This window comes from Cyrtonyx montezumae, unplaced genomic scaffold (genome assembly GCF_038088225.1).
Source record: "Cyrtonyx montezumae isolate F1298 unplaced genomic scaffold, pur_monq_1.0 scaffold_0, whole genome shotgun sequence".
Classification (NCBI taxonomy): Eukaryota; Metazoa; Chordata; class Aves; order Galliformes; family Odontophoridae; genus Cyrtonyx; species Cyrtonyx montezumae.
In genome coordinates, this window is record NW_027071824.1 from 19896237 (window position 1) to 19922831 (window position 26595).

The 26595-nt window shown below is 40.8% G+C and overlaps 1 protein-coding gene across 1 annotated transcript; it reads left to right on the forward strand.

Annotated features, from left to right (window-relative positions):
- Positions 1-1120: 1120 nt before the first annotated feature.
- MEMO1 (mediator of cell motility 1) lies at positions 1121-26459 on the forward strand. The gene is made up of 9 exons (XM_065729539.1): positions 1121-1335; positions 10960-11041; positions 12569-12637; positions 14528-14640; positions 15944-16055; positions 16907-17049; positions 18216-18292; positions 24478-24582; positions 25780-26459. The coding sequence occupies exons 1-9, from the start codon at positions 1275-1277 to the stop codon at positions 25909-25911; spliced, it is 894 nt and encodes a 297-aa protein (XP_065585611.1). The 5' UTR covers positions 1121-1274; the 3' UTR covers positions 25912-26459.
- Positions 26460-26595: the final 136 nt, after the last annotated feature.

Below are 26595 nucleotides of genomic sequence, written 5' to 3' on the forward strand. Positions count from 1 at the left end.
TGGCCACACTTTTCTCCAATTCGCTTTATTAGCCATTAGGCATCTCCATGGCAGCAGTCCGTTCAGCACGCAAATGAAAAATTAAAGGGGTGGGGAAAGACTAAGCTGAGAAGAATTAGAGACTTGTACACAGGAGCACTCCCCGCACCTGCGCTGCGTGCCACAGCGGCAAAGCTGCGCGTGTGCGGACGGCAGCGGTTAAGAGAAGCCCGGAGAACTCCGCTCCGTCAGCCCGCAACCGCTGCCGTTGGGAACTGACGTCCCTTGAAGGCTGTCTGCAGCAGAATACTGACTGAGAACCCGGGGCACCGTGGGCAGGAGCAGCGCGGAGCCTGGGACACCCTCGCTAAGAGCAGAACAAAGCGGCAGCGCAACGATCCGACCGTCACGGAGAGCAGAAGCCAGAGCCGAAGCTCCCGGCACCGGGCACCTCGAGGAACGGGAGCGCGCCGCCGTCGGGCGCACGTCGGGGCCGCGGGGCCGGGACACAGAGCGCGCAGTGACGCGCGTCCCCGACGGCAGCGGGCGCCGCGCGTAGCCCGGACGGGGCGTGGGGGCCGTATCTCCCCGCTGACGCCGCTCGTCCCCCCCTCCCCAACACCGCCCCGGCGCGGCCTCCCCTCATCTGACCCGCGCTCGTAATCTTCCCTTCCACCACGGAGACACGGCCCCGCCAATCAGCGCCGGCAGAAGCGGCAACCACGGCAACGCGGCCGGCCAATGCGCGCGGAGCTCTCGCTCCGTGCTCCGCCCCCTTCCTCCCTCTCCCCGACGGCGCCGCCGCCGCCGCCGCTCCATTCCGGGCTTGTCAAAGCAGGGGGCGGGCGCGGCCGGGCTGGGCGCCCAATGGCGGCGAGGCTTTTGCTTTCGTGCCCAATGGGGGAGCGGCGCCCGCGCGGCCCTTAGACCACGGCAGCCGAGCCGGGCCAAACCCAGTCGCGGCCGCGTCTCCCTTCTCTCCGCGTCCCCCACCCGCCGGCGCGGAGTTGGCGGCGGCTGCCTCGAGCTTCGTCCCCGCCTCCCCCCCCGGCGCCCCCCGCGGGGCGAGCGCCTGCGGCCGAACGCGGTACCGCGGCCCCGGCCCGCGCCGCCGCCGCCGGCCGCCCCCCTCCCGTTCGCCGCCCGCCCGCCCTCCCGGAGGCGCCGCCGGCAGCGCCGCCTCCGCCCGCCGGGCCCGGGCCGCGCCGGGGGAGGAGGGGGAGCAGCGCCGCCGCCGCGGCCGGGCCCGTCCCCCACCGGCTCCCCCGAACACCATAGGCGGCTCCGGCACCAAGATGTCCAACCGAGTGCTCTGCCGGGAGGCCAGCCACGCCGGCAGCTGGTACACTGCCTCAGGTAGCGGCGCCGCGGCCCGGGGCGGGGGCGGGGGCGGGGGCTGAATCAGCACTTTGCGCCGGGGCTGGGGCTGGGGAGAGAGGCGAGCCCCGCCCCGACGGCGCGGCCGGCACGTGGCGGGTGGGGGGCCGCGGCCTTTCGGGGCCTGGGGCCGGCGACGTGTCTGTGGCCCCCTCCGGCCGTGTCACCGCGGCGCCGTGTGACCCTCCCGGGGCCGGCGCGGGAGCCGTGTGCCTCAGGGGTTCCCTCTTGGGGCTTAGGGAGCGCGGAGCCTGTGCTGTGGGGGTCGGTGCTGGGTCGGGTGTTAGAGGGGAGGCTTCGTTCTCTTCCTGCGGCCCAACTTGTGGCTGCTCCTCCGAGGCTCCTTCTGTGCCGGCGCTTGTACAGAGTGGGCTCCGTCGCTTTTTAAAAAGTGAAATTTGTACGATAAAAACAGAAGGGAGGTGATGTGTTGGCAGGGGGGGAGCTCTCCACCCTCCCAGCGGGAGGCCGGACCCCCCATGAATGGCTCTGTTTTTACGCACGTGTGCGTGGCGATACCCTCTGCTGGGTTTTGGAGCTGTGTGGGAATTCCTGCGTGTGTGTCCACAGCTGTTACTGAAGTGATATGCAGGGAACAGTCAGCTACTGGCCTTGGGGGTAAAGACCGTTGCAGAAGTGAGGGTGAGGCAGAGGTTCTTGTAGAGAACACGGGGAGGGGTGCAGTCAAAGCCCTCTATCTGTTCAGAATCCGAACTGGCATCTATAAAGGATACTCCGTTATAAAAAATACTCCTGGCTGTAACGAGGCAGTTTCCTCTCTCCTTCAGAAAGTAATGAATAAGGTATGAGGCAAAAAAAAACTGAAAAGGAAGTAAAGAAATACACGGGGGAGGTGATACCGGAAGATGCAGGCTGCGAGATAAGGAGCGGGGCTGTCGGCTGTGGCTGTGTGCTTCCAGACAACAATAGAGAACGACTGCCTTCCTTCTGAGCCTCATATTCGAGGCATAAGGGCTGCGTCCATTGCAAAACGGGCCTCAAGCCTGCATCTGGAGCAGACAGCTTGCAGTTAGTTTTCCAGTTCTTTGGAGAGAAAGGTAGTTCCTCTATAGCAAGCAAACAAGACTGTGTCAAAGGTATTTTTAAATGTGCGTGAGGACATCAGAATGTTAGGATTGGGTGACAACACTATCACGTATCTTTGTGCTACTTGTTGTTTCGTTTATTAACAAATATGGCAGAAAATTGCTTTGCCATGTGGAATTGCTAAAGGATCTTGCATACATTTTGTAGTTTGTTTGATCTGACTTTGTACTGGGTTGCAAATGAAACAAGATCTACTGTTGCCTCATAAGTAATTTGTAAGGCACAGGTACTGTTTGGCTTTTATTTTTTTCTCTCTCCTATGCTAATTCAGCAGGTAGTTCTGTGAGACTGCATCTCCATAGGTGTGTGTGTGACCAGTTTGGCCAGTAGGACTTGACTGCAGTGGGACAACCAGAAACCCTTGGCCTGCCTGTGGCTATTTATGACTGGGGTGGGGTGGGGTGGGGTGGCTGCCCAGGCACCTCCTTGCAGGAAAACAACAAAACAAGGATATTAAAGGGAGTCCTGTTGTAACTGGTTGTGCTGATGGTACATCTGACAAGTTAATTGTAGCTGCTCATGTGTGCCTTTGGGGTTGGTGGTTAATGTTGCATAGACTGCAAATTTTGGGTGATTTTTTTTTTTTCTTTTTAACCTGCGAGGGAATTTTCTTAAGTGAAGGGACTTTATTCATGTCCCTTTCTGTAGAGCTGTCATGTCCTGATTACTTAGGGTAAGTGATGAAGCAGGATGGGAACTACCCGTGGTTTGCTGTCTGGGGATGCATTTTTGAATTCCACTTAGAGGGTCTATAAAAAGCGAGCAGGAAACAGATGAGGACTGAGAGGATATGTGCATAATTAGACTTCAAATTGCGATAGTTCTTTGCATTCCTGTGATTCTGCAGGGATTGTCTTGTCAAGTCCTCCTACCTACACTCTTTGTGCTTACCATCCAGGCCCAGAAGCAATTAGCTGGGCTATATTCAACTGGTTAACATTTAAGCTTCTCATTTCTTGAGGACTGTTTTATTGCTCTGGAGCTGAGCTCCCTTGTGCAGAGCAAGCATGCTTATCTGGAAGCCCCCATCCCACTCTGTAGTTAAGATGAATATTAGTATCCTCCTTCTGTCCAAAAGGGCAATAGAAAACATGGTTCTTGAAGGACATGTCAAAAAATTTGTGAGATCAGACTGTAGATGTCTGATCTGGGAAGGAAAGGATTAAGTTAGCTGAAGAGAGGACCCTGGAAGCTGAGGGAGAAGAGGATGAAGAATAGATCTGAAATGGAAAACAACATTGTGGCCAAAGGATAGCCTTGAAATGATGACCTTAAAAGGGTTTACAAGAAATTCTGTTCATTCTCTTTAGAGACCAGTCATTTTGCAGGGCAGCAATTGCTTCTGCTGAAAATAAACCCTAATTCCCCTTTGTGTTCTCCAGCTATGGAATATACATTGCTTGTCTGTTCTGCCTTGGAAAACATAAACATGCACTACATCTCAGTGAGAGTACATCACCTAATTGTGTGATGCTAATAAACTTTTCAGAGCTGTTGAGACTGGCTGCGTGTTTATGCACATCTAGGCGTGCCTACACATTAGTATGTCATATCTAGCTGTAAGTAAACACCTTTGTTGTTAGGAGAGGGAGGGTAATGTTGCAGGCAGAAAGCACTGCAACTTCTACTCACTGATGAAGCTGGGGTGTGCTTTATGGTGGTGGTAGCATTTGACTTCCGGAGTGTTCTTTGTTCTTACTGTGCTATTGTAGAAGATAACCTAAAAAGCAAGTTCCTTAATAATTAATAAATTTCTCCAGTTGAGTTCTAGGTGATGATAGTTATGATAGAACTTCACGTGTCTTCTAGAACTTTTGATGTGGGGGAAGTTCATGCTCATTCCATGTCAGTCCTGTGTAGCATGTCAATGGACTTTAGATGTGGGCTTGTGGAGCCTTTGTCTAACGAGATCTGCTTGGTGAGACAGTTAGAATCAGTGTTTCTCCTACTTAGCAGCAGCACTGAAATAGGGAAACTCTGCAGGTAAGCTGCAGAAATGTACTGTTATGACCATTGCTGTTAGACTGTTGGTGTAAGTAACCTATTTATTTTTTTTCCATTTGCAGACCATGATCTGATGTCTGTTGTTTTGTTGTTTTTTTTTTGGGGGGGGGAGGTTCATTAAAAGTCTAAAATAGTGTATGACATGCCATCGCTTCTCTGGCCTGGCAACCTGATGTATGGTGGCTGCTAAAACTGCTTGCAAGAATGAGATAAAGGCATACTAATGTAGACAAAACGATGAACCTGTGGCACTGCTCTCGCAGAGAGAGATATATAATTTCTGAAGTATTATCATTCTGTGATGAAAAAATAGTACAATGATTTATTTTTGGAAGAAAATCCCGCTGGGTTAATTCAATCGCCTTGCATTCAGATCTCTTGAGAAATTGATTTTGAGCAGCAGGGGAATAGAGAAGATTAGGGACAACATAAAACAAAAGTGGCATAATTTTTCCATGGCTTGAAATGCAGGACAGATGCATTCCTAGATGGAGTTGTAGAATGGCTTGGGTTGGAAAGGACCTAAAGGATTAGCAGGTTCCAACCCCCCTGCCAGAGGCAGGGTTGTCAGCCACTAGATCAGGTACTAGATGAGGGCGCACTGGGCCCCACCCAACCTGGCCAGTTCTGTGGGGCATTGATCCATGCATGCCTTAAATGAGAATAAATATTATTCTTTGTATATCCACTTATCTTTTCTCCTCACTTTGTGTAGCATGCCATTACAGGTGAGATGTCACACAAGGTACTTAACACACTTCATTTGCTGGCGGCTAGCCTGCCTTGCCTAGCTCCTGAAGTGCTGATCGAATGCTGTAGCACTTCTTTAATAGCGTGTGTGATAAGTCTTCTTGTCTCAACCTTTCTCCAGTCAGTGACATGCTGATATAAACAAAACACGAAGGACTTGAGTAAGTTGTTCCAAATCACATGAGCAAAATCAAATTGACTGTGTGAATGACAATACTGCGTGAGTTGAAATTTGTTCTGTAGAACAAGTTTGTCATTGTGTTAGGTATGGTTAATTTCTGTTCTCTGTGACTAAGCCTTGTGATCAGAGTGTGGCTACTGGTAGCCTGTACCAAATCCTTTGACCTTAGTTTCCATATGCTTTGATGCAATGCAAATACTGCATTGACTTCTAAGGCTGTTGCACTTCTGAGCTGTTGTGTGTGATGAGCCAAGTAAATGGTCTATCTCCATAAAGATTTTTGAGTGGGGAGTTGAACCTTATGGTTGTCTGGTGTTCTCATAAATATCAGAAAAGGTGCGTACATCAGTTACAGCCATTTCTGCTCAGCCTCTGTCTTCCTGAATGCGTGTCGTATCTTTGCCAGGCCTGCTGCCTGCATTTTGGGGACAGACATGTCTATTTGAGCATCTCCCATTGACTTCTGGAGCTATGGCATCCTGCCTTCACTCAGCACAGAGCTGTTGCTTGGTGCTGTGCTGGGCCTGAGTCTCTGAGGTGGTAGAAGGGGCTGGAAGTTCATAGAAGAACACAAGTGCGGCCTTGTGAGCTGTTGGACATGAATACAGATATGGGAGGGGGGCTGAGGAAGTTGCTTGCTGTTTCATCCAAGTTTTTTGGAAGTCCATCACTCTGATATGCAAGGAAGCCTGGCATGCTCTTGTTATTTGAAGTAACTCACCAAGGCTCATTCATAAATATAATGCAGAAGTAGTGCGTATAAACATCAGCATATTGTTTCTGCATGGTCTGGAACAAGTGCAGTGGATTTGGGAGAGAAAGAAAAGTAAAACATGAGGGACAGTAAAATGAGAGGAAGTAGTGACCTGATGCTACCGTACACAGTTCTTTTCACTAATGTCTGCAGTATAATTAATTACTGGTCATTAAATCTTTCTTTTGTGACATTATCTGGAGTATTCCAGATATAGTCAAGCACAACCGTTTTTATCTTGAAATCTGTGAACAACTAATTGTTCTATCTTGAAAATTCATTATTTGCTTTGCAGCGTTAAATACTGTTAAATAATGTCATCTTTTTCTCCGTTTGATCTTCTTTCTGTCTTAGAAATTTTACAGGGAAAGTGGATGTGTTGTTGCTGGATCTCTTACAACTTAAGCATGTACTACAGCATTAACGTACAGACTGTACTATTCAACACTGTGTGGTGAAAAGCATACTGAAGTAATTTTAAATACACTTCCCTGGCTATTGTTTCTAGCTTGAAATCAAGATACTCCGAGTAAAGAAAGTAAAGCTTCAACTTTCATGGTACAAATAAAATTGAAAAAGAGCTTTATGTTTGGTGTGCTTCTAAAACAGTCCTGCAAGTATCACCTTGTGAATGCGTCCACAAATTCTGATTACATTTAGCACCTAAGTGTTTCGCGTTAGAGGCTAAATCACTTTGTTGGAGCTGCAAAACAGAAGGTCATTTGTTTGGTCTCTGAAGGGCCTAGTTGGGAAGGATTTCATAAAGTTAAGTAGGTGCATGTTGGCTGATGTTCATAATGGATGGAGACAGTGTTTGATTATTTATTTCCCAATAGCTTTCCATGAAGCAAATTAGAACAGGTAGAGTACAGAAAAGCTGGAATGTGCTAGTGGGAACCGCCACCAAAGCAGATTCCAGTGTTAGGGCTTCAGTTTTATTTTCCCTCATTCAAGCATTACCTGCTGTTTTATGTTCATCTTGCAGTGTGTAAATTAGGTATTTATGTATTGTAAGCATAATCCTCATTTGTATCTTAATGTTTTCTTTTGCAGTCCTGTAATTTGTGTGTAAATTTCTGTCTTGCTCTTAGGCTGATTTCAGTATTTCATCAGTATTCAGTATTGGAAACGTCTATTTCACAGCAGCAGAGAATGCGCTCATCAACACAAGCCTCTGAAAACCATTTCCTATTCCTGGCAAATTCCAGTCTTTGTCTGTACAAAGCTTGTTCTTTATTCAAGAATTTGGCCTTTGCTGTTTGAAACAAAGATTTTTTTCTTTTTTTTTCAAGTGAGACCTGTATTCTCTAAAACAACTGCTCTATTTCTGCAGTTGTAACTGAGAAGCTAGTTAGCCCTCTGTTGCACTTCAATCTGAAATTTGCCTGACAGTTGGATTGGTTTTGACTCCCTTCCAAAGCTGTGGGGGTAGGAGTTCCCCCCAGTGTGTCATGAAACTGATTTGTGGTAGCCCTCAAGGTTTCACTGTTACTGACCTCGTTTTTTCTAACTGGGCACAAAACTAGAGACTTAACTCTGCTATAGAATTTATTAGAAGTGCTTCTAAGCTCTGTAGGCTTAGAAGGGTAAAGGTAATGAAAAGATCTAAGGAGTAAGGTGTGGTGAAGAAGAGGTTTGGTTCCTGTAGAACAGCACGTGGCATGGTAGACAAAGGCTGAAAGTAGAAGTGTAAAAGCTGGGAACAGCGTGTGTTTCCACATAGTAAATATCCAGTAATTGGCCATGTTCTGAAAAGAAAGCATGGAATGTGTTATGGACAGTGTTACTGTGCTCCACTGCTACTTGTACTGCTGCAGGTACTATGTATGTGCAACTGAGAGATCAGGCAGCTGTCCTGTGAGCTGCTCAGAATTTTGATTGAGCATTATGCTCTGCCAATAGAAGCGGCACTCACTGTGAATGAGACTTCAGACCACCATCTTGAAAAGAGGTTTTGCACTGGTAGTGTTGGCTCCTGTGTCCAGAGCAAGTTTCCGATGTATCCATGTGCTGACATGCGGTGTATGAGCACTTCAGTCTCGTCCAACAATGGTGTGTGGAACATGTGTTGCTTTGGTGCAACGTACAAAGCCTGCTCTGTGACAAGCATAAATGGGGGTGATGAACCAAAGGTTGTGAGTGCTGAGCGTATGATTCATGGGGTGACACTCACTGCATTGAATGATGTTGATTGTAAAAGTAAGTTCAGCTTCTAGGCAGGAAACTTGAACCAACTGTGCCTGTAGCTGTCTGCTGGAGTCTTGGTCTGTACTCACAATTATTCTTAATTTGGCAACATTTCTGCCCGTTTACTAAGCAAAACAGGATGTGAAATGTCAACATTCTTTAGTTACATATCTATGGATATTACTTATAGTTATACCTTATTTTGTAGGATTGAAATCCTGTCTTAATATTACGTGTTTCAATGAAGCTTGTAGTTTTTTGCCTTATCTTTCTTTAGTCGAGGGAAGGTCTCATCTTACAGTATCAATGCTAAAGCATGCTGACTGTTCATAGAAGTAGCATCCAGCAGGCTTTCTGAGCCCTTAAAAAAGCAGTTGCAGTGTCTGCCAGCTTTCCCAGGCTGGGCTTTCCACCTGCTGCCCAAGAGGCAGGAACCTCTCTTCCTTCCCATCACTACAACACAAGGTTAGACAGGCAGCACTTTCAGCTGAGGAGCTGACTGTGTTGCTTATTTGGGGACTGTTTGCAAGAGCTTTATTTTATCTTGCATATGTACAAAACTTACAGCACTATTCATCTCCTGTAATATCGTCCCATATGGCAAAGCATACCTAGTGTGATAATGTGTGTTTATTTATATTGTATATATTCAATTCAAATATTTTGACTTTAGCCTTAAGTGCTGTCATGTTTGATAAATCGGAAGAAAAACCTCTCTGAACGTTTTAAGTTGATGCTACCAGTTGCTTTCCGTCCCTGGGTAACTTTGTAACAAGGAAATGACCATGCTAGAACATCCCCTTAAATATTTGTAAGAACAGGAAGCTGCAGGTAGGCTGTAATCCCATGGGTAACATGAGTTCTCTTGGGGTACTGGGGTTTATTTAGGTTTGATTTTAGTTAAAAGGTTGGATGGATATGTGTGGGGTTTTTTTTTTTGTTTGTTTTATGTTTTTGTTTGTGTGATTCCTTTGGAAAAGGATTTGATTACTTATATTTATTTTCAAAATTAGTTTGAATTAGAACATGTATTAGTTGATGTGGAAGCTTGCATTAGGTCCAAGTTAATGATTCAAAAGTCACCATGTAGTTGCATTAAAGGGGGAGAAGTAAGTCTAAAAAGCAAATTTGTTACTTGGTCCTTGGGTAAACACTGACAGAAGTTGCATCCTTTGGGCTGCACAGACTTGTTAGTGATTTTATTGCCTGTAGGAGAAAAGTCTGTACTGGCAGACTAAGCAAACTGGATACCTTACTTCTCCTGCACTGTAAGAGTAGAAGTTTTGGACTTCTTTAAACAATCATATGGAATGTGAGAAAATTACCAGAAATCCTGCACCTTGTCTTTAAACTGTTCAGTGAGTTACCTGATTTGTCTTAATGAAAGATAAATCGCCTTAACTGCCTTCTTAATCAAAAATAGCTGCTGGAGAAGGAACAGAGGAAGGACAAACGCATATCGTAGGTGGGGATGAGTCCAGGTCTGTCTCGGCTGCCTGAAAGCTCGTGGCATTTTTACTGTTGCACTGCCACTGGGCTCTTCTGGGGGAGAAGGGCAAAGATGAGGCTGATTCATGGGTTGTTTAAGTCTCTGGTTAGCAGATGTTTGAAGGAGTTCTTTCCTAAAGAGCTTGCTTTTTTATTTTTATTTAGGAAGTTTATTTTTTAGGAAGTTCCTGTACATGTTTTGAGAGAACTAAAAAGTTTGGGTTTTTTTTAATTTTTAAAGTGTACAACAGAATCAGTAGAACAAAGTTATGCGGGTATTTTGGACAGATACTGTTTTATAAAGTTACTGTATTACAGCATGGCACATGAAAGATGTAGGCTGCATCTGAGGCCCTGGAGAGGAAAGGTGTTGCAGTAAGTGTTCAGCTTCTACCTGCAAGAAGATGGAAGTCTTTACAGCCACAGAGGAAGTCCTTCACCCCCACCATCCCCTTCTACAAAAGCTGACATCTTGGCAACATTTTGTTTAGCTGTAGGCAGCTCTTGAGAGAGCTGTCAGCTTGAGATCTGGTCAGTGGAACATGATTGTGAAATATTAGTTAGGTTAATGTCGAGAAGTATATGTACTTGTAGTACATGTTTATTGATAGGAAGCTGTTGTGGAATTAATATTAGCATTGTTTTTTAGTTATCTTCTGTCTATTTACAGTTTTTCCAGCTTACAGCATTCTTTGTCATGCTTTGTATTCCATCTTGCTTGTTGGAATGGATTTAAAGGACTAAATATTGCCATTGGCCATCATCATCTCAGTTTGTAGGGTGTACCATCTTTCCATATCAGTCTCTCTTGGCATATGTTGTCTTCTGAGTTCTGGGAATATGATTCCTGCAATAATGAATAATCTACTGGGCTCTCATTTGAGATCAGTAGCCATGCTTTCTAGTGATGTGCGTCTATCCAGACAGCACGTGGATGTAGAATAAATGAACTTCAAGGTGTGGGAGTTTGAAACTCCTGTAGAGTGAACTCCAAAACCAATGTGTCTGAAAAGTTTACACTTTCTTTTTCTAGTCTTTTTCAAGACTGAGACACAGGCCTTGAAGTTTAAGGTTACTTTAAATGTTTAAGTTTATAATGGAAGTGTTCTAGATATTTTTTTTGTCATTATAGGACCCCAGCTGAATGCACAACTAGAAGGCTGGCTTTCTCAAGTACAGTCCACAAAGAGACCTGCTAGAGCCATTATTGCACCGTAAGTTTGAAATCTGTTTTTGTTGTTTAGCAAATTAAATATTATATACACATACTTATTCTGAGTGATTTTTGGGAACTGGGTAGGGCTTGACTAGCTGAGAGGACTGCAATGTTGTTTATAAATAATATTTAGAAAATGAAGTGGAAGCAGCATAAATCTACGATAATGTTGGTGTATGATCAGTTTCCTTTTGCAGGTGAATCGAAGAAATAATCTTTCCCTTGTGATCCAATAAGATAAGAGGTAGAGTGGTAGCCTAAGATGGCTACTTGTTCAGTGCAGTTATGACATTGAAAGCTATCTGTATATATATTTTAAAGTCATCAGTAGAAAACAATTCTGCAAAGCTAAAAACTGTATTGAAACATTTTCCAGCAATCTAAAATGGTTTGCTTTTGTTCTTGTTTTGTCTTGTTTTGGTCTACAGGAGAAACAAGTGTCATCAAAGTAGGTAGAACTAAATTTAATGACAGTGGTGGAGATGTGTGTGTGTATGGAATAATCAACACCTTTCTTTATATATAATTTGTTGTGAGTAGGAAGGAAATACTAGAAAATACACCTTAATTAACTTCCTGTGTTTCCTGTTGTAACATAGTGTTAGCATAATGTTAGAAGTATTCCATAATAATATTGAATCCATGGGAGAAATAGTCCCAAGTGTGGTGTGGTCTTTTCTTGCAGGAATACCTGGAGAAGGGCCTTCCAGCTGCAGCTTAAATAACCTGGATTCTTTTTACAGAACTGCTGGAGATACTTCTGTGGTCTAGCTGAATTGTTTTATTCATCTATGCCTTTGTTTTGACCCCTGTAAAGTAGGACATGGCTAATAACATTTTTGTGAAGGACAAAAGAACTTGCATCAGAGGAAACCTTTTGAAGGCTCTGTTGACCTTGCTGTTTCACTAAGTTTCAGTCTCCCTTTTATCCACCTAGTGTGCAGCAGTGTACCCTTTTGAAGTAAAAACTGGGGATAATTTTGAGGATAACTTGCTCCAGATATCATCTGTGTATATGCATCATGCCGATTCCACTCCCTTCCTTGTGCCCATTTATACTGTTGCTGAAGTGGTGTTCATCACTGATGGAATATTTTTATTCTCTTTGCTGTTGTAACACATAGTTTGCTTTTGCTGACTCTTACTACTGTCCTCCATGTTCAGTTACTTATGTGGTTAGGAGAGCTTCCTCTAACATAGTGCAACCATTACATGTGGAAATAACATGCTCAGCATTACTAATAGCTTCTGATATACACAGTTGTATAGTGGACTTTATCTTTTATGAATAATGAAAAGTGCTTTGATTAAGGAGGCCTACTTAATGTTTACAGCTGGCTCTTTTACAAATGTCATGCATGCATTCAGTACTGGAACAGTGCTCTCCAGCTGTTCCGTGAGATGGTTGGGGATTATTCTCCCTGTTTTTAGGGGATAAAAATAGTAATATTTAATAGCAGTGTAAATATTATATGTATTGTACAAAATGTTTAACATAGTTAATGCTGTTTAACTTGATTTACAGACATGCAGGATATACCTATTGTGGATCTTGTGCAGCCCATGCTTACAAACAAGTAGATCCTAATATCACGTAAGTATTAAGTATTTTCTTTAGAAATCTTAAGATGAAGTCTAAGCAATTATTTTTGTTTTCTTTTATATATCTATTTCCTACATCTTATATCTCATAGTGCTCTAATTGTTTCAGTCTTGAAAACAAAAGTGGTATTGTTGAGGAAGAACATGTAAACCAATATTTTCAAAGATTTTGAGATCTATTGGTAGTTACATTTCTACTTGGGAGGGGTTAAAGGTGTTCTTTTAACAAATAATAATGAGAAATCTGCTTTACTGCTTGATGTTTCATTGCTTTTCTAAGAGCCTGAGCTATCTTGTATCTTACTGGTCACAGAGTATCTTTGTTTCTATTTTACTTTTGTGGGAGGTTTTGTTTACTTTTAAGTATACTGAAGTATTTGCTCACAATTCTGCATTGGTTTTTCAGTGCAGGATTATGGGCTGAATGCTACCAGGATTCTCTTCTGCTGTGGAGAAAAAGTAACCATTGTGTGCATATCATATTTAAAGTCAGTTAAAGTTGCTTGTTGTAGTAGTTTTAAATGAGCTTGTGCTGGCACAGGCTTAAAAATAGCACTACAAAATTAAAAAAAAAAAAGAAGAAACAAGAAGAAATCCTACTGTAGTCTGTGCCTGCATCTAAAAATGTAGAGAGATTTTATTCTAATATTTATTTCTAGAAAGAAATACAATTCTTACCTATTTTGACTGCAACATTTCTTCAATACAAATTCTGAAACATCTCCAGTAATTACTCACTGTATGCATCTTGCAGTGCCAGTCTAAAAACTGTCTCTGTCTATCAGTTGCTTATGAAATAAACACAGTACTCCCAAAGATGATGTTAGCACACACTCTAAACAGTTGTAAACAAAGTAAAGATAACTTACAGTGTGCCAGAGAACAGGTTTCTCTAAAACTTCTGAATCAAGTTGCATTCCCCAGGTTCAGTGACACAGTGAGTTAATTGAACTTTCTGGATCACTTGCTGTTTTATTACATGGGATGTCTAGAATTCACTAGAGTGTAATTAATCTTTCAACTGAAGTATTGCTCATTTGGATTTTTTGTTTTTATGAGCTCTGTAAAGAGCTATAGTATTTTAGCTTTGCTTTTATTCTGTGTGCAAGAAAAAATAAATGAAAATCTTTTCATTTCTGCTGCTTTAGTTCAGTGCAGAAACATCATATGATCCTGATTCTGAAAAGCTGAATTTCCTGTAGATTTTTCTAAAGTTCTTTGTCAGAAGAGCTCCTAACAGCTAAGCAAGAGCCAGGAACTGATGACTTCATGAGATAATATCGTGATGATGGGTGAAAGATGACAATATCAGCTGAAGCTATGAGTGCGTAGATCCATATCCCTGTTTTTGATGCAACAGCTGGACAGATACACCATTTGAGAGTAGCTTAAAGTGGAATTTGGTAAAACTTGAAGAAAGGTTGGTCAAGTAAACTGTCAAACAGATTTATCCCCTATTCAGTGCTATAATCCTCATTTAAGGGTACATACCCATAATTGTTGACAGTGTATAACTGAAGGTTGAGTTAGATTTTTGGACCAAAGGTATAATGTATATTGTAATGTATAATTCTGCCTTCAGATGAGTCCAGTCAATTGCTAGGTGATTAGTGCTTGTATATAATCTGTTTAAGAGGTTTAAAGTTACATGAAGTGTTATTGCACTGATCTTATGATTGTTTCTGATTTACTGAGCTAAGCCTGGATCAGGGATTGATCCGTGGTGTGATGTGCAATAGAATAAAATGCTGCTATTAACCACCAGGTAACTGCTGAAAGTATCACTTCTATGTCAGCATTTTTATTAAACTTGTCAGTCTAAACTAAGTCTCTGTACAATTGCTTTTGTCTAAATTCTGGGCTTTTTTGTTGATCGTTGTAGCCGAAAAATTTTCATTCTTGGGCCTTCCCATCACGTGCCCCTTTCCCGATGTGCACTTTCCAGTGTGGACATTTATAGAACACCTCTGTATGATCTCCGAATTGACCAAAAGAGTAAGTGTGCAGTAAAGCTTACTTGCTGTCGAGTGCTGGGGTTTTAGAATTAACTGCAGCAGTGCAGTGCTGAGGACCCTTATGGTGTTGGGCACGTCATTGCTTTTCTGTGACATACCAATGTAAAACTTCTTACTTCAATGAAAGCTAGCTTACTGAAGATCCTGGTGGTTGCAGGCAGTAATATATTAAGATCTTTGTCTTTTGCTTCTACATGTGAAGATTTCTCAGTCTTTATTTAAATAATAATTTTTACCAGTGTGAGTTTGTGCCTCTTGACAAATCTTAAAAAGCAATCAGAAAATTAACAAGTGTTACATTATTTTAGTAGCCCCTCCATATGCTTGTTTCAGCATTCTCTGAAGTATTCTATCTGCAAAGAACCACCATACTTCAGTTGGTTAAAGTGTATTTCTTATAAAGGAACAAAAGCTACCTTTATTTGGATGCTCTATTGCACGTGTCTTTTCCTAAATTGGTGCACTATCTACAAAACTTAGCATCAGTCCATGAAAGACTGATCTTTGTTACTAGGTTTGAAGATGAAGTGAAGATGGCTGTAATATTCTGAATCATATGTGTTTCAAAGTAAATCTAAACTATACAGTTATTTTTATCAGGAGAGAGCTAATTAGCCAAATTTATGTCACTATCTCATTATCGCTGATTAGCCAAGCTAGTTCAGGCTTCCTGCATGGTGCCTACAAAAATTTCCTTAGTGCCAAGTATTTCAGGTTTTGTGGAATACATTTATGTAATGGACAATGAGGCAGAGAGCCATACATCAGATTACCCATCTTGTGGTGTTTTCAGATGCAGAGATCACTCTGTTTGCGTACCACCCATTTCTCTTAAGAGAATGAAAGATAACTTACAGATGTGGATTACTTAATCAGATTTTTCTGTCTTTAGACCTCATAGTTCAGTTAATATTAAACTATATTAAATAGTAATACATCCAACAATGACTCAGCTGGTCAACTTTAAAAAAAATAGGATGGTGTAGTTTGGGAAAATAAGAGTAGAGAAAATAGACTAGACAAATGCATGCATATTTTCTGATGTTCTAATCTCTATGCTAACAAGGTGACTGATTTAACATGCCTTTATTCTGTAAATTAAATAGTGTGACTTGAACGTAATTTTAATCTTACATTTATGTAGAAATCAAGTGGTTTGCGTTGGCAGCTCTTGGAGACAAGTAATTTTGATTTATGGGGCTTATTTCTAATAATGGTGCACTATATTTTGCTTGATTGTTTGTGTGGAGGGAAGAGTGATATAAATTTTTGATTCATTTCAGTTTATGGAGAACTGTGGAAGACCGGAATGTTTGAACGTATGTCTTTACAGACAGATGAAGATGAACACAGTATTGAAATGCATTTGCCTTATACTGCTAAAGCCATGGAAAGGTACTAGGGCTAATTACTTCTGGTACAAGGATGTGCATGATGTGCATTAGAATGCAGTTGAGAAATTTAAGGCATGGAAGGAAAAAATAACATCCTTTTTAGGGATTTTCCTACTGTAGTTCCCCGTTCCTCAATTAAAACCTTGGAGAGGAGAGGTCAGTGAGAAGTATTAGTTGCTGCAATAAGAATTGAGTGGAACAAATATGTAAATATTAAAATTGGAATACCTGTTCTAAAAGAGTTAGTAGATTTATGACTTTATTAATAGAGTTTATTAGATGTTCTTACGGGACCCTTTCTGAATAGCAGATGTTTTTTCTTTCCTTTTTGAAAGGTACCTCTAAAAGAACCTCAAATACTAATGGGTGTTTTCCATGGGACTTTTAAATATAATTGGAAAATTAAAATTTGAAATTGGTTGTCTGTTTACAACCACTATTTCTAATGAGTGCTATGGAAGAAAAAAAGTGTTTTTTCTTGATTTGTTTTACTTCCACGGCATTTTAAAATTTCTCCTAGAGTACATCTGGGTACTGTCTTGAGTGTTTTTGTATACCTTGGAAAAAGTCTACATTTGGGCAGTATCTGTACACGGGTTTTCTTTTTGTTGGTTGGTTTCACTTTGTCTTTTTGCTTGCCTTGTGTTTTCATTTTGCAGCAAAAATGCTGTTTTGGGGAGGGGTTTGTTTTCTGAAACTGAAGTGGTTTCAAGCTTTAAGAAGTTTGTAGTATGGTCTTATATGAACTATAGTTTGATAGCATCCTTTCAAAACGTTCTACGAAGTGTTAGCAATTCCTAAAACATCTTAAGATGTCAGTTAAATTACAGCCTTTTTTCTTTTACTTATAAGCCATAAGGATGAGTTTACTATTATTCCTGTGTTGGTCGGAGCACTGAGTGAGGCAAAAGAGCAGGAATTTGGAAAACTCTTCAGTAAATACCTAGCTGATCCTAGTAACCTCTTTGTGGTTTCTTCTGACTTTTGCCATTGGGGTAAGTTTCACATCTCTTCATGACAGCAGTATGATTGATATTTTGTTTACTTAAAAAAAAGATATTTCATTGAACACATTTTGACATTTGAACTCTTGGTTAAATGTATATTTGAAATGTAAACATGTTTGTAAAGCAAAAGTTTAATTAGGAGCAATAGATAAAAACAATTAAAATGATAATGTTTTTCAGTGTAGCAAAGAAGTGGTAAAGGAATATTGATTTGTAAACATCTTTTCACTTGTGATGAAATGTCTGAAGTTTCTTGCCCTTTTTCTTTTTACTCTTAAACATCTCAAAGGGTATTACAAAGCTAACTAGTTAACAATTCACTGGACGTGGCAACATCCCTTGGGAAATAAGTTTTGTATATTTTATTGCTGGGTAAGATAGCAAATGGAGTGTTTATGCCAACTCAGCAGAGTTATCCCAGTTCATGGTGTCAAAACTAGATAGATTCCAGAAGCCTTGACATCTGTCATTCTGCTTTAATGCTTCGCTTTCCTTTTACTGTGACAATAGCTGGAAAAGGGGACTGCTTCACAAAGATGTTTTATGTTACACAACAGACCTTCTTCCTTTTTATTCGTGGACATCTTTGCTTTGGTCACCTTATGTAACAGAGTTCTTGTTTTACTCATCTTTCAACTGTGGAATAGATGGAGCTGTTTAAGAGTGACCTGTGTTCAGCTGTGGCCAGTGAGCCATCTAGAACTGAATTGAGTTATCATGATGAACTTTTTTTTAACTTCTCTTACAGTGGATATTATCATGCAAGCAGTAGCTTGACCCCAGGCTTGACCTTTTGTCTAAAGAGGAATAGCAAAAAGAAATGTTACTTTACATGTAAACTTAATAGAAATGGAGTCCAAGGGATTAACTGGCAATAAATAAGTGATACTGCAGTCTCAGTTCTACAGAACAGGTGTTTGGTTTTGTTTTTTTTTTAAGGGAAGGGCAGCTTTACTTGGTTTTATTTTATTTTTTTCACTTGGCTTCTGGGCTGCTTCTGTGGTAGCCCTAAAATTTTCTCAGTAGAGCTGAAAGGTGTAAAGCAAATGAAGAGTACTACTTACAGATGTTACAGTTTCAATTAATTAAGTACTAGGGAGTGTTTTAGCTACAAATTTTCCCTTTTTTATTTTATACATGATTTTTGTTTCAAGGTCAGAGGTTCCGTTACAGTTACTATGATGAATCCCAAGGAGAAATTTATAGATCCATTGAGCACCTAGATAAAATGGTAAGTTTTCAGATTTGGTGGAACTAACTAACAAGTTTCTCCTGTACTTTACATTACTTTGAACACATTGGAAACTTCTCTAACGAAGTATTACAGACTGGCTGTTTTATTGAATGTATACTTCTCCTTTGTTTACCAGAGAAAGAACTTAGTCGTGGCTTTTTACTAATATCTTCTGTTTTACTGAGTGTGCACGATACATTGTGGATGTAATCTAATAAGCATAATTTATGAGAATAAATGCATGTTTACCTACCTAGAATTCCCCCAGTGAATTCTTGTCCATGTGCTTTCTTATGCATATGAGAAACAGTAAAAACTATTAAATATTGTGGTCCTTCAGAGTTGTTAGCTATGATAACTGCATATTTAAATGGTTTTTGTGATTGTGTTGTGGTTTCAGTGTCATACATTTTAAAGAGGAAAGGCTGAAGGGGATTGTGCTCTTTAGGAAAACAGAAGTCCCTACTTATTGGGAAAGCAGTCTTTTACCTCTCTCCTACTCTGTAGCAGTTGACTGGGAAAAATGCTAGACCATGCTATGTTCTAGGTTTGGCATATGAGTGGAAGCTATGTGAAATACATGAGATCACGATGCCAATTTTGTTGTATTTTCTTTGCAATCACATGAGCCAATGATTTCCTTTTAAGTAGGATGAAAAAATAGTGTGCTAACCTTCGGAACAATATTTAATTTGCAGAATAGAAGTAATTCTCCTGGAAACACAGCTTCAAAATTCAGCTGAAAATATTGGATCATTTCTGTGACTTTGTAAATCTGTTGGAAGAGTCAGCTGTTGTTATTTAGGGAGCATTTATCTTTTTTTCACTTGTCAGAAATGAGTAAAAGAACAAATATGTTGGAGAGAGCTCTGGAGTTCTTTTCTTTGTGTATCCATGTTGATGTCTTCGGTTTCCTTCAACTGTTGTCTTTGTTTTTCACCAGTTGTTGCTGGAGTAGAAGCAGTAAATCCCTTCACTCAGTGCCATTTTTACTAATTCCTACTGTCAGTTGAGTGGTGTCTCTATGTAGAGTCCCAGAACTTGCAGCTCTGCATATTTTTGTAGGAGAGTAGTTTGAAGTGTATTAGCACTTAAACATTAAATATTAGTTCCCTCTTGCTTATTTCTGTGAAGACTGGGCTTTGGCATTTAATTACTTTTGGTGAATGTGCTGCTTTGGGCTGTTTATTTTTGTAGTTATTCAGCCAAAAAGAAATGATGTTTTTGTAGCACTAGTGAAATTGATGTCTACTGCACACAGTGTATTGACTGTAAAAGTACTGACTCTGTCTTAATTTTAACTGGAAAACTAACCGTGCTTTGTGGCAGTGTACTTCTTTGCCTGTTGGTACATATCACGTGTATGTGAACACAGTTCCATGATCATACTCAATGTTCAAGCTCAATACAGAGCAATGTTTAGCAATTTTAGGAAATTTCTTTCAAGTAATAGGATGTTAAGGACAATGCTACAAAGATTTGCCTGTTGTGTTCTTCCAGCTTTTTTTTTTTGTATGAGTTTATTCAATTTTATATACCTCACTCAGTTACTTTTTTTTTTTTTGTTTTTCTTAAGTGTTGAATTTTTAATGTCATTTGGGATGCTGAAGAGACTTTGTTATAACTGCTGGGCCTGTCCACAGGGAAAATAACAAAGATAGAAACAAAACTGTTCTAAAACCAGGAGAGGTGTCACCCTCTGTGATTGCTCATCCAATACAACTGTTTAGTAACTGACAAAGCAGCAGACTGAGTGCTTTGTAAGCAGGAACGTATTTTGTGTTGCAATGAAATGACTTTACTGAAGAAATACCTTTATGGAAGGACTGTGATCTCTTAGTTAGACTTGACCTTAGGTATATGTGTGTTTTTTCTTAACTAGCATATAAACAACCCTAAACATTCTGGGCATTAGAGATCTCCCAACCTGTTAATGTCTGTGAGAAATTTCATTTATTGTGTTTCTGTTAAAGACATGAGACTGGAGTACAAGAGATAGAGTTGTAAATATTGCTGGTCAAACATCTGTTTCTCCACAGCAACTCTTAATATGATCATTCTGTTGCCTTGCAGAGTGGTCACTGAAAGGGGGGGGTACCATACCCTCCTTGTTAACAGAGGTACCTTAGGGAAGAAGCCTCAATTGGAGAGTTGTAATTAAGCATCTGATGTACAATACTGTCTTTGTGTATTGTAACCTGATACCTGCCAGCTTCTTAAGTAAGAGCAGAAGACTATCTGCAATGCATCATTGAAGAGTAATTATTCTTTGATTATGGCTGGCCAGAAAATTCAGACTATGAACTCCTACCTTCTCTGCCAGATTGCTCATTTTGTATCTATTTGTGAAACCTTATACCTCACTTGAGTCAGTAGGAGGATTGTCTGAATTTTGAATAATGAAAAGTGATGGTATGTCAAGGAGGGCTGTGCAGAAACAGCCAGCTGGCTTTGTGGAAGAGCAGTGCACTGCATGGCTGGCTTTTGAGGTGGTTTTTGCCATACCACTCCAATGTGTTAGTGCCTTCCAGAAAGCTCCAGCCTGAGAAGACTTTTTAGCTTGGGTATAATGCAAGGCCATACCTTTCTGCTTGGCTGCTCACCTATTCAGTCTCTGCTGTGCCCAGCCATTCATTTTCCTGTGGCTTGTTTATCTCCTAGTTTGAATGACTCCAACATACCAAGGAGAGTTGGACTGACTAGTGCTGAAACTAAATTTGTTTTTACTTCCCTTAGTGCAGAAGTGGTTACTGATTACTTTAACTTGTCAAAAAGTCTTAGAATCCTTCAAATTGAAAGGGACCTTTAAAAGCCCTCTAGTCCAACTCCCCTGCAATGGATAGGAACACCCACAGCTTACATCAGATAGCCCAGGTCCTAATCCAGCCTTGCCTTGAAAGTCTCCAGACAGTGCATCCACCACACCTCCGGGCAGCCTGTTCCAGTGCCTCACCACCCCCACTGTAGAAGACTTTCCTTATATCTAACCTAAATCTACCCTCACCGAGTTTGAAACCAATTTCCCCTTATGTCACCACAGATCTTGCTAAAGAATCTGTCCCCTTCTATTCTGTAGCTCCCTTTTTAGATATTGATAGATATCAGTTCACGTCAGAGCTTTCTCTTCTCCAGGCTGAAGAAGCCCAGTTCTCTCAGCTGGTCCCTGTAGAAGAGGCGTTCCGTCCTTTGGATTATTTTTGTGGCCCTTCTCTGGATGCACTCCAACAGATCTATGTCTCTCCTGTACTGAGGACTCCATATCTGGATGCAGTACTTCATGAGGCATCACCAGCGTGGAGTAGATGGGCAGGATCACCTCCCTCAATCTGCTTGCCATATTTCTTTTGATGCAGTCCAGGAAATGGTTGGCTTAAGGGCTGCAAGGGCACATTGCTGGCTCATGTCCAGCTTCTCATCCAAAGACCCTCAGGTCTTTCTTGGCAGCACTCAATTCTTTGATTTCTCCCATCTTGTGTTGGTAGTGGCTGCTGCTTTAACCCAGGTGTAAGACCTTACACTTGGATTTGTTGAACCTCGTGAGGTTCACCTGGTCCCACTGCTCAGCCTGTCTAGGTCCCTCTGGATGGCATCCTGTGCCACCCATCAAATCTGTATCTTTCCAATTTGGAGAGAAGGATGTTGTGGAGTAACATTTCTTTGTCTGGTTTATAGTATAAAATAAGCATGCAGATTGGATGTGTTTTTTTGGATTTGTTTCTTTGTTTTGTAAGATGGTAGGTATTTGGTCCTATAGGGATCACTTTACAAAGTTAACTGTGCAAGGTTATTGTAGATGCCATTTATTGTGTCTGGTTAACTGATACATGCTGTAATTTCTTTGAAACGAACTGTAAAACTGTGGTAATTTACATTTTGTCATGTATTTTAATTCAGCTGAGCAAGATTTAGAACAGAGTTATTCTGAATGCTGAAAGTTTCTGACTAGCCTCATAATTCCTTTTAGAACAAACAAAATACCATGTGACAGAAGTATTTCTTTTGTTTCTCAAAGCCATTTTAGATGAAGAACCAAGCTTGGTTCTGCCAGTTTTTAAATTTGAAACTTTGGAATGTTCAGTGCAGCTGAATGCTGATAGGGTAGTTGTTACTGCCAGTCTCCAGTGGATTGTATCAACTCCATAGTGCATGGAGCTCTGATAATATTTGCTCGGATTAACTGTTTAGCTCTAAGTGCATTCAGAGCTGATTTGTGCATGGAAGTAAGCTTATGAAGCATTCTTATAGTTCCTCATTCATTCACTTGAGACAAATGCTCAAATTCCCCTGCACAATATGTTCTAGTGATTTTTTTGCTATAGAATGAGCCTCTCAAGTCAGCAGCCATTCTTATTTTTTTTACAAAGTCATGAACTAGTTCATCAATGGATGAAATACGTTCTTTTGATCTGTTTAGTATCTGGTTCTGCTATCTGTGCTAACGGCTTACCAGTAAATAAATGCACAATTTGAGTACATGCTTCTTACTTAGAAATGCAATGGTATCTGTAATCGCTGCTACTTAAGAGAGGAGCTGCCTTTGTTTTTGGCATTCATTTTGGTTCTGTAGATCTTGAGTGTGGATAACAGCTGCAATTACCATCCAGGAGTCTGAACACCCTCTCTGTGACACTAGAACTGAGCTCTTGACAGCTGTTAGTCAGTATAGTTTGGTTTTATTTTTCTGTAAAGTTTATCTTTTTATGAAATCATCTTATGTCTGTTTTTAATTAAAATTACACAGAGGTGGTGGTTATGGTTGCTGTTTTCTAATTCTCTCCTGATGCTTCTGGGAACCTCCAGCTCCTCCGTTCTAGGCTGTGATCCAGTCTGAATAATCAGGGTATCTGCCAGATCAGCCAGCGTCCTTGCAGAGTGTTCAAGAGGTTTCACTCCTGAGGTGGAGACTTCAGACAGACTGCTTCTTGCATCATGATTTCTGCTTTTATCACTTATGCTTCCCAAAATCAGGGGAATCGGGTAGGGCAACTGCAGAAACAGAAGGAATCTTTAGAGAAATTGTCTCTGATCTCCCTTTCTAATGTAGCTTTCTAATGTAAAATTTGCATTATTCGCATGCAAAGTGTATGTATTCCTTCTTGTCTCTGAGGAAAACCTTCCTGCTTCATCAGCTACAATTAAGAGGCACAGCTATGCTTCTTACTGATTAGTAAGTGTATGGGACTCATTTGCCTGGTGAACAGAATTAATCATCTTCAGAGGGAGGAAAAACAGCAGAGGATGGACTCTGATATAGCCAAAATAACAAAACCATGATGAAACCCAGACATCAGTGGTGTTAGACCTGCTTTGAACTACTTTCATCATATATGATTTGCTGTTTGGGGGGTAGGAAAGGAGTAGGCTGTATACGTAGTTGCAAGAATCCTTTTGCCTTTAAGAATGTAAATGTTTGCATACATAGGAGGTTTTGTTTTCCTTGCAAGTGTTTGCTTTCATAGTAGACCCCATGTTATCATGGGTCTTGTTGGTAGAGAGAAAAGAATATACTGATGATGTGATGGCCTTATGGAATATGGGAGCGTGATCTTCTGCCTCTTAAAGTTCTGTGGTGTGGCCGTTTGCCAGTGCTTTGGAGATATTCTGGGTCTGATTTTTGTGCTCTGAGGGGATGGCCCTCCTGTGCTCAGATCAACTGCCTTGTTGGTGTGCTTGATGTGTCTAGGAAACATTAGTCTTGCTGTGTGCTTGATTTGCATAAGTATAATTTGTCTAGAGCTTTTTGATATCCAGAAATTCCAGGAAAGTGTTCTTTCTGGAAGGCTGTTATCAGAGAGAAGAGGAGAAACTTATTCCTGTTTCACTTTTTTAGTAACCATGTCTGCTTATTGCAGTACAAAATCCTATGAAAGCAGGGATCTTTGGAGGTGGGAGTCAGCTCACCTTATCTGTGAGAGGAGCACTTTTAACATGAGCTTCATTGATGTCTATAAGGATAGTATCACAGATCTTTGGCTCGTTGACAGATTCAAAAGAGTTCCTGCCTTTATGATTTAAGGGATGACAACAAGAAGACTGCAAGCTAGACCCTCACATGCTGAGGTGCTCTTGATAGAAAGTAGAGGATTTCTACTCCTCATGTGCTCTATGTTCATAAGTAGGTGATTACATAGACACCTGCTTACGAATGTGAAAAATAATCATTGCTATCAATTCTTTTTCAGGGTATGAACATTATAGAGCAGCTAGATCCTGTATCTTTTAGCAATTACTTGAAGAAATACCATAATACAATATGTGGAAGACATCCTATTGGCGTATTATTAAATGTAAGTAATTTCTGATCTGTTGAAAAACATAACATTTAGCAACATGCTTACATTTGCTTTAAATGTAATATTGCTGGAGAATTCCTTAGCTCTAAAATGGCAAGTCTTGAATTAATTTGTTTTTCCAAGTGTTCTCAATTTGGTCTCTAATTTCATTGTCTTGCTCGTGGATAAACATTCTTACAAAGGCTGAGGTTTTCAATTGCCTGAGGGAGATGAGGTACCATGATCCTTTTGAATTTCAGTAGAATAGTCATTCGCTTTCTCTTGGCACTTAAAAATAAAGTCCCTCTCTGTGGCGAAGTATGTACTTATTCTTCTGAATCAGTACTTACAAATGCACTTTATGTATAGATTTCTTTCAGTATTGCTATGAGCTAGTAACTGTGAATGCCTTGTGGTGTGTGACATTGTTTTTGCAAATACAACACAAGAGTACTTATGTAAGAATGACTGCTGTACACTCTTAACTCATAAATTTATGGCAATTAGAGTTCAGCTTAACCAGTATTTCATACTTAAAAGTTTTTTGCTTTGATGCAACGCAGGCATAAACCTGCCTTGACTTAGTTGTTTAAATTAGCTCATAGCTGCTTTACTGATGGAGTGCTGCAGATTTATCATAATGCTTGGGTGAATTTCACTGTATTTTCAATGCAATTGAAGTCTAAAATGAGGCACGTTAACCTTTTTACAAGGGAAAATCTAATTCCTTGGAAATATCCCCTATAGAGAACATCTAGAGGAGTCTTTTAAAGTGTGGTCTATAGAAATTTGTACGAGCAGTATCAATACCAGGGATGCACGTATCAGAATCCAGTATTATGGCATAACTGTGTAGATATCTAACTCAGCCTCAAATAGTGATGAGTTTTACAGTGATTCTGAGCTAAACTCTGTTAGTATGCTTTTGCTGCTTGCCACACCTAATGTATTTCTGGTACGTTCTTTTTCTTTAACAGGAAAAATGCTGTCTAAAAAGTGTTAATTTTTTTTGTCTGTTTCTGTATAAATTCCTCATAGAACTCAAAGTAGTTTCCAAAGGATCTATTTTGATAGGTTGTTTGGTATTGCTTTATAGAGCTGTGTGAATGTATGTATGTAGTGCACTGGGGGGGCAAGAGTGTGCAAGAGCCCTCCAGGGGCTGGGGAAAGAACTGAGATCTGATTTTTTTTTCTTTTTTTTTTTTCCTCCAGGCTATCAATGAGCTCCAGAAGAATGGAATGAATATGAGCTTTTCATTTTTGAATTATGCTCAGTCAAGCCAGTGTCGAAACTGGCAAGACAGCTCAGTGAGTTACGCAGCTGGAGCACTTATGGTTCACTGAACTGCTGAATGCTCAGGGATGGCACCTGCACACACTCTGTATACGGGGTCCCAGCCTAGCCCTTACAAAGATACAGTCCCTGGTCTTTGGGTATACTGAAACCTCAAACTAATAGAACTTTCTTCTTTTCTAGTAGGTGTAGTCCTTCCTTAGTTTCAACTCATTTAAAAATGCTTTCTTGTTTAGGACAATGGAAGGAAAAGTGGTATAAAAACATCTTGTGATTCTTAGGAAAGATAATAGCTGTGAAGGTATGGGTGGCAGACAGTCCTTACAAATATGACATGTAAAGCATTTACCATATCCTAAATTTGCACTCTTTGCAGACCTGTGCACATGTACTCAGCTTTCAGAATAGTTTTGCAAGTTGTAAATGGAAACAAAAAAGGAGTGGAAGCTTTTTAATAAAAGAAAAAAAGGAAAACAACGCATTTATAAATGATCCTGTATTAGAACATAATAAAACTCCAGTATAGTCAGTTACTACCCGTGATGTACAACAGATATCTTCTATTTTAGTTGCTAATAAAGGGCTACACAAACCAAAATAGTCTGATTTAAACTTATTGCTCTGTGTTCTCTATGTGGCTGCTTGTCATTAACATCCTTTGTTCTCAGTCCTTTGCTTGAAATTCAGCCATTCTGTAAAATACTTTAGAATGTATTTTATATTCAGCATTTGTT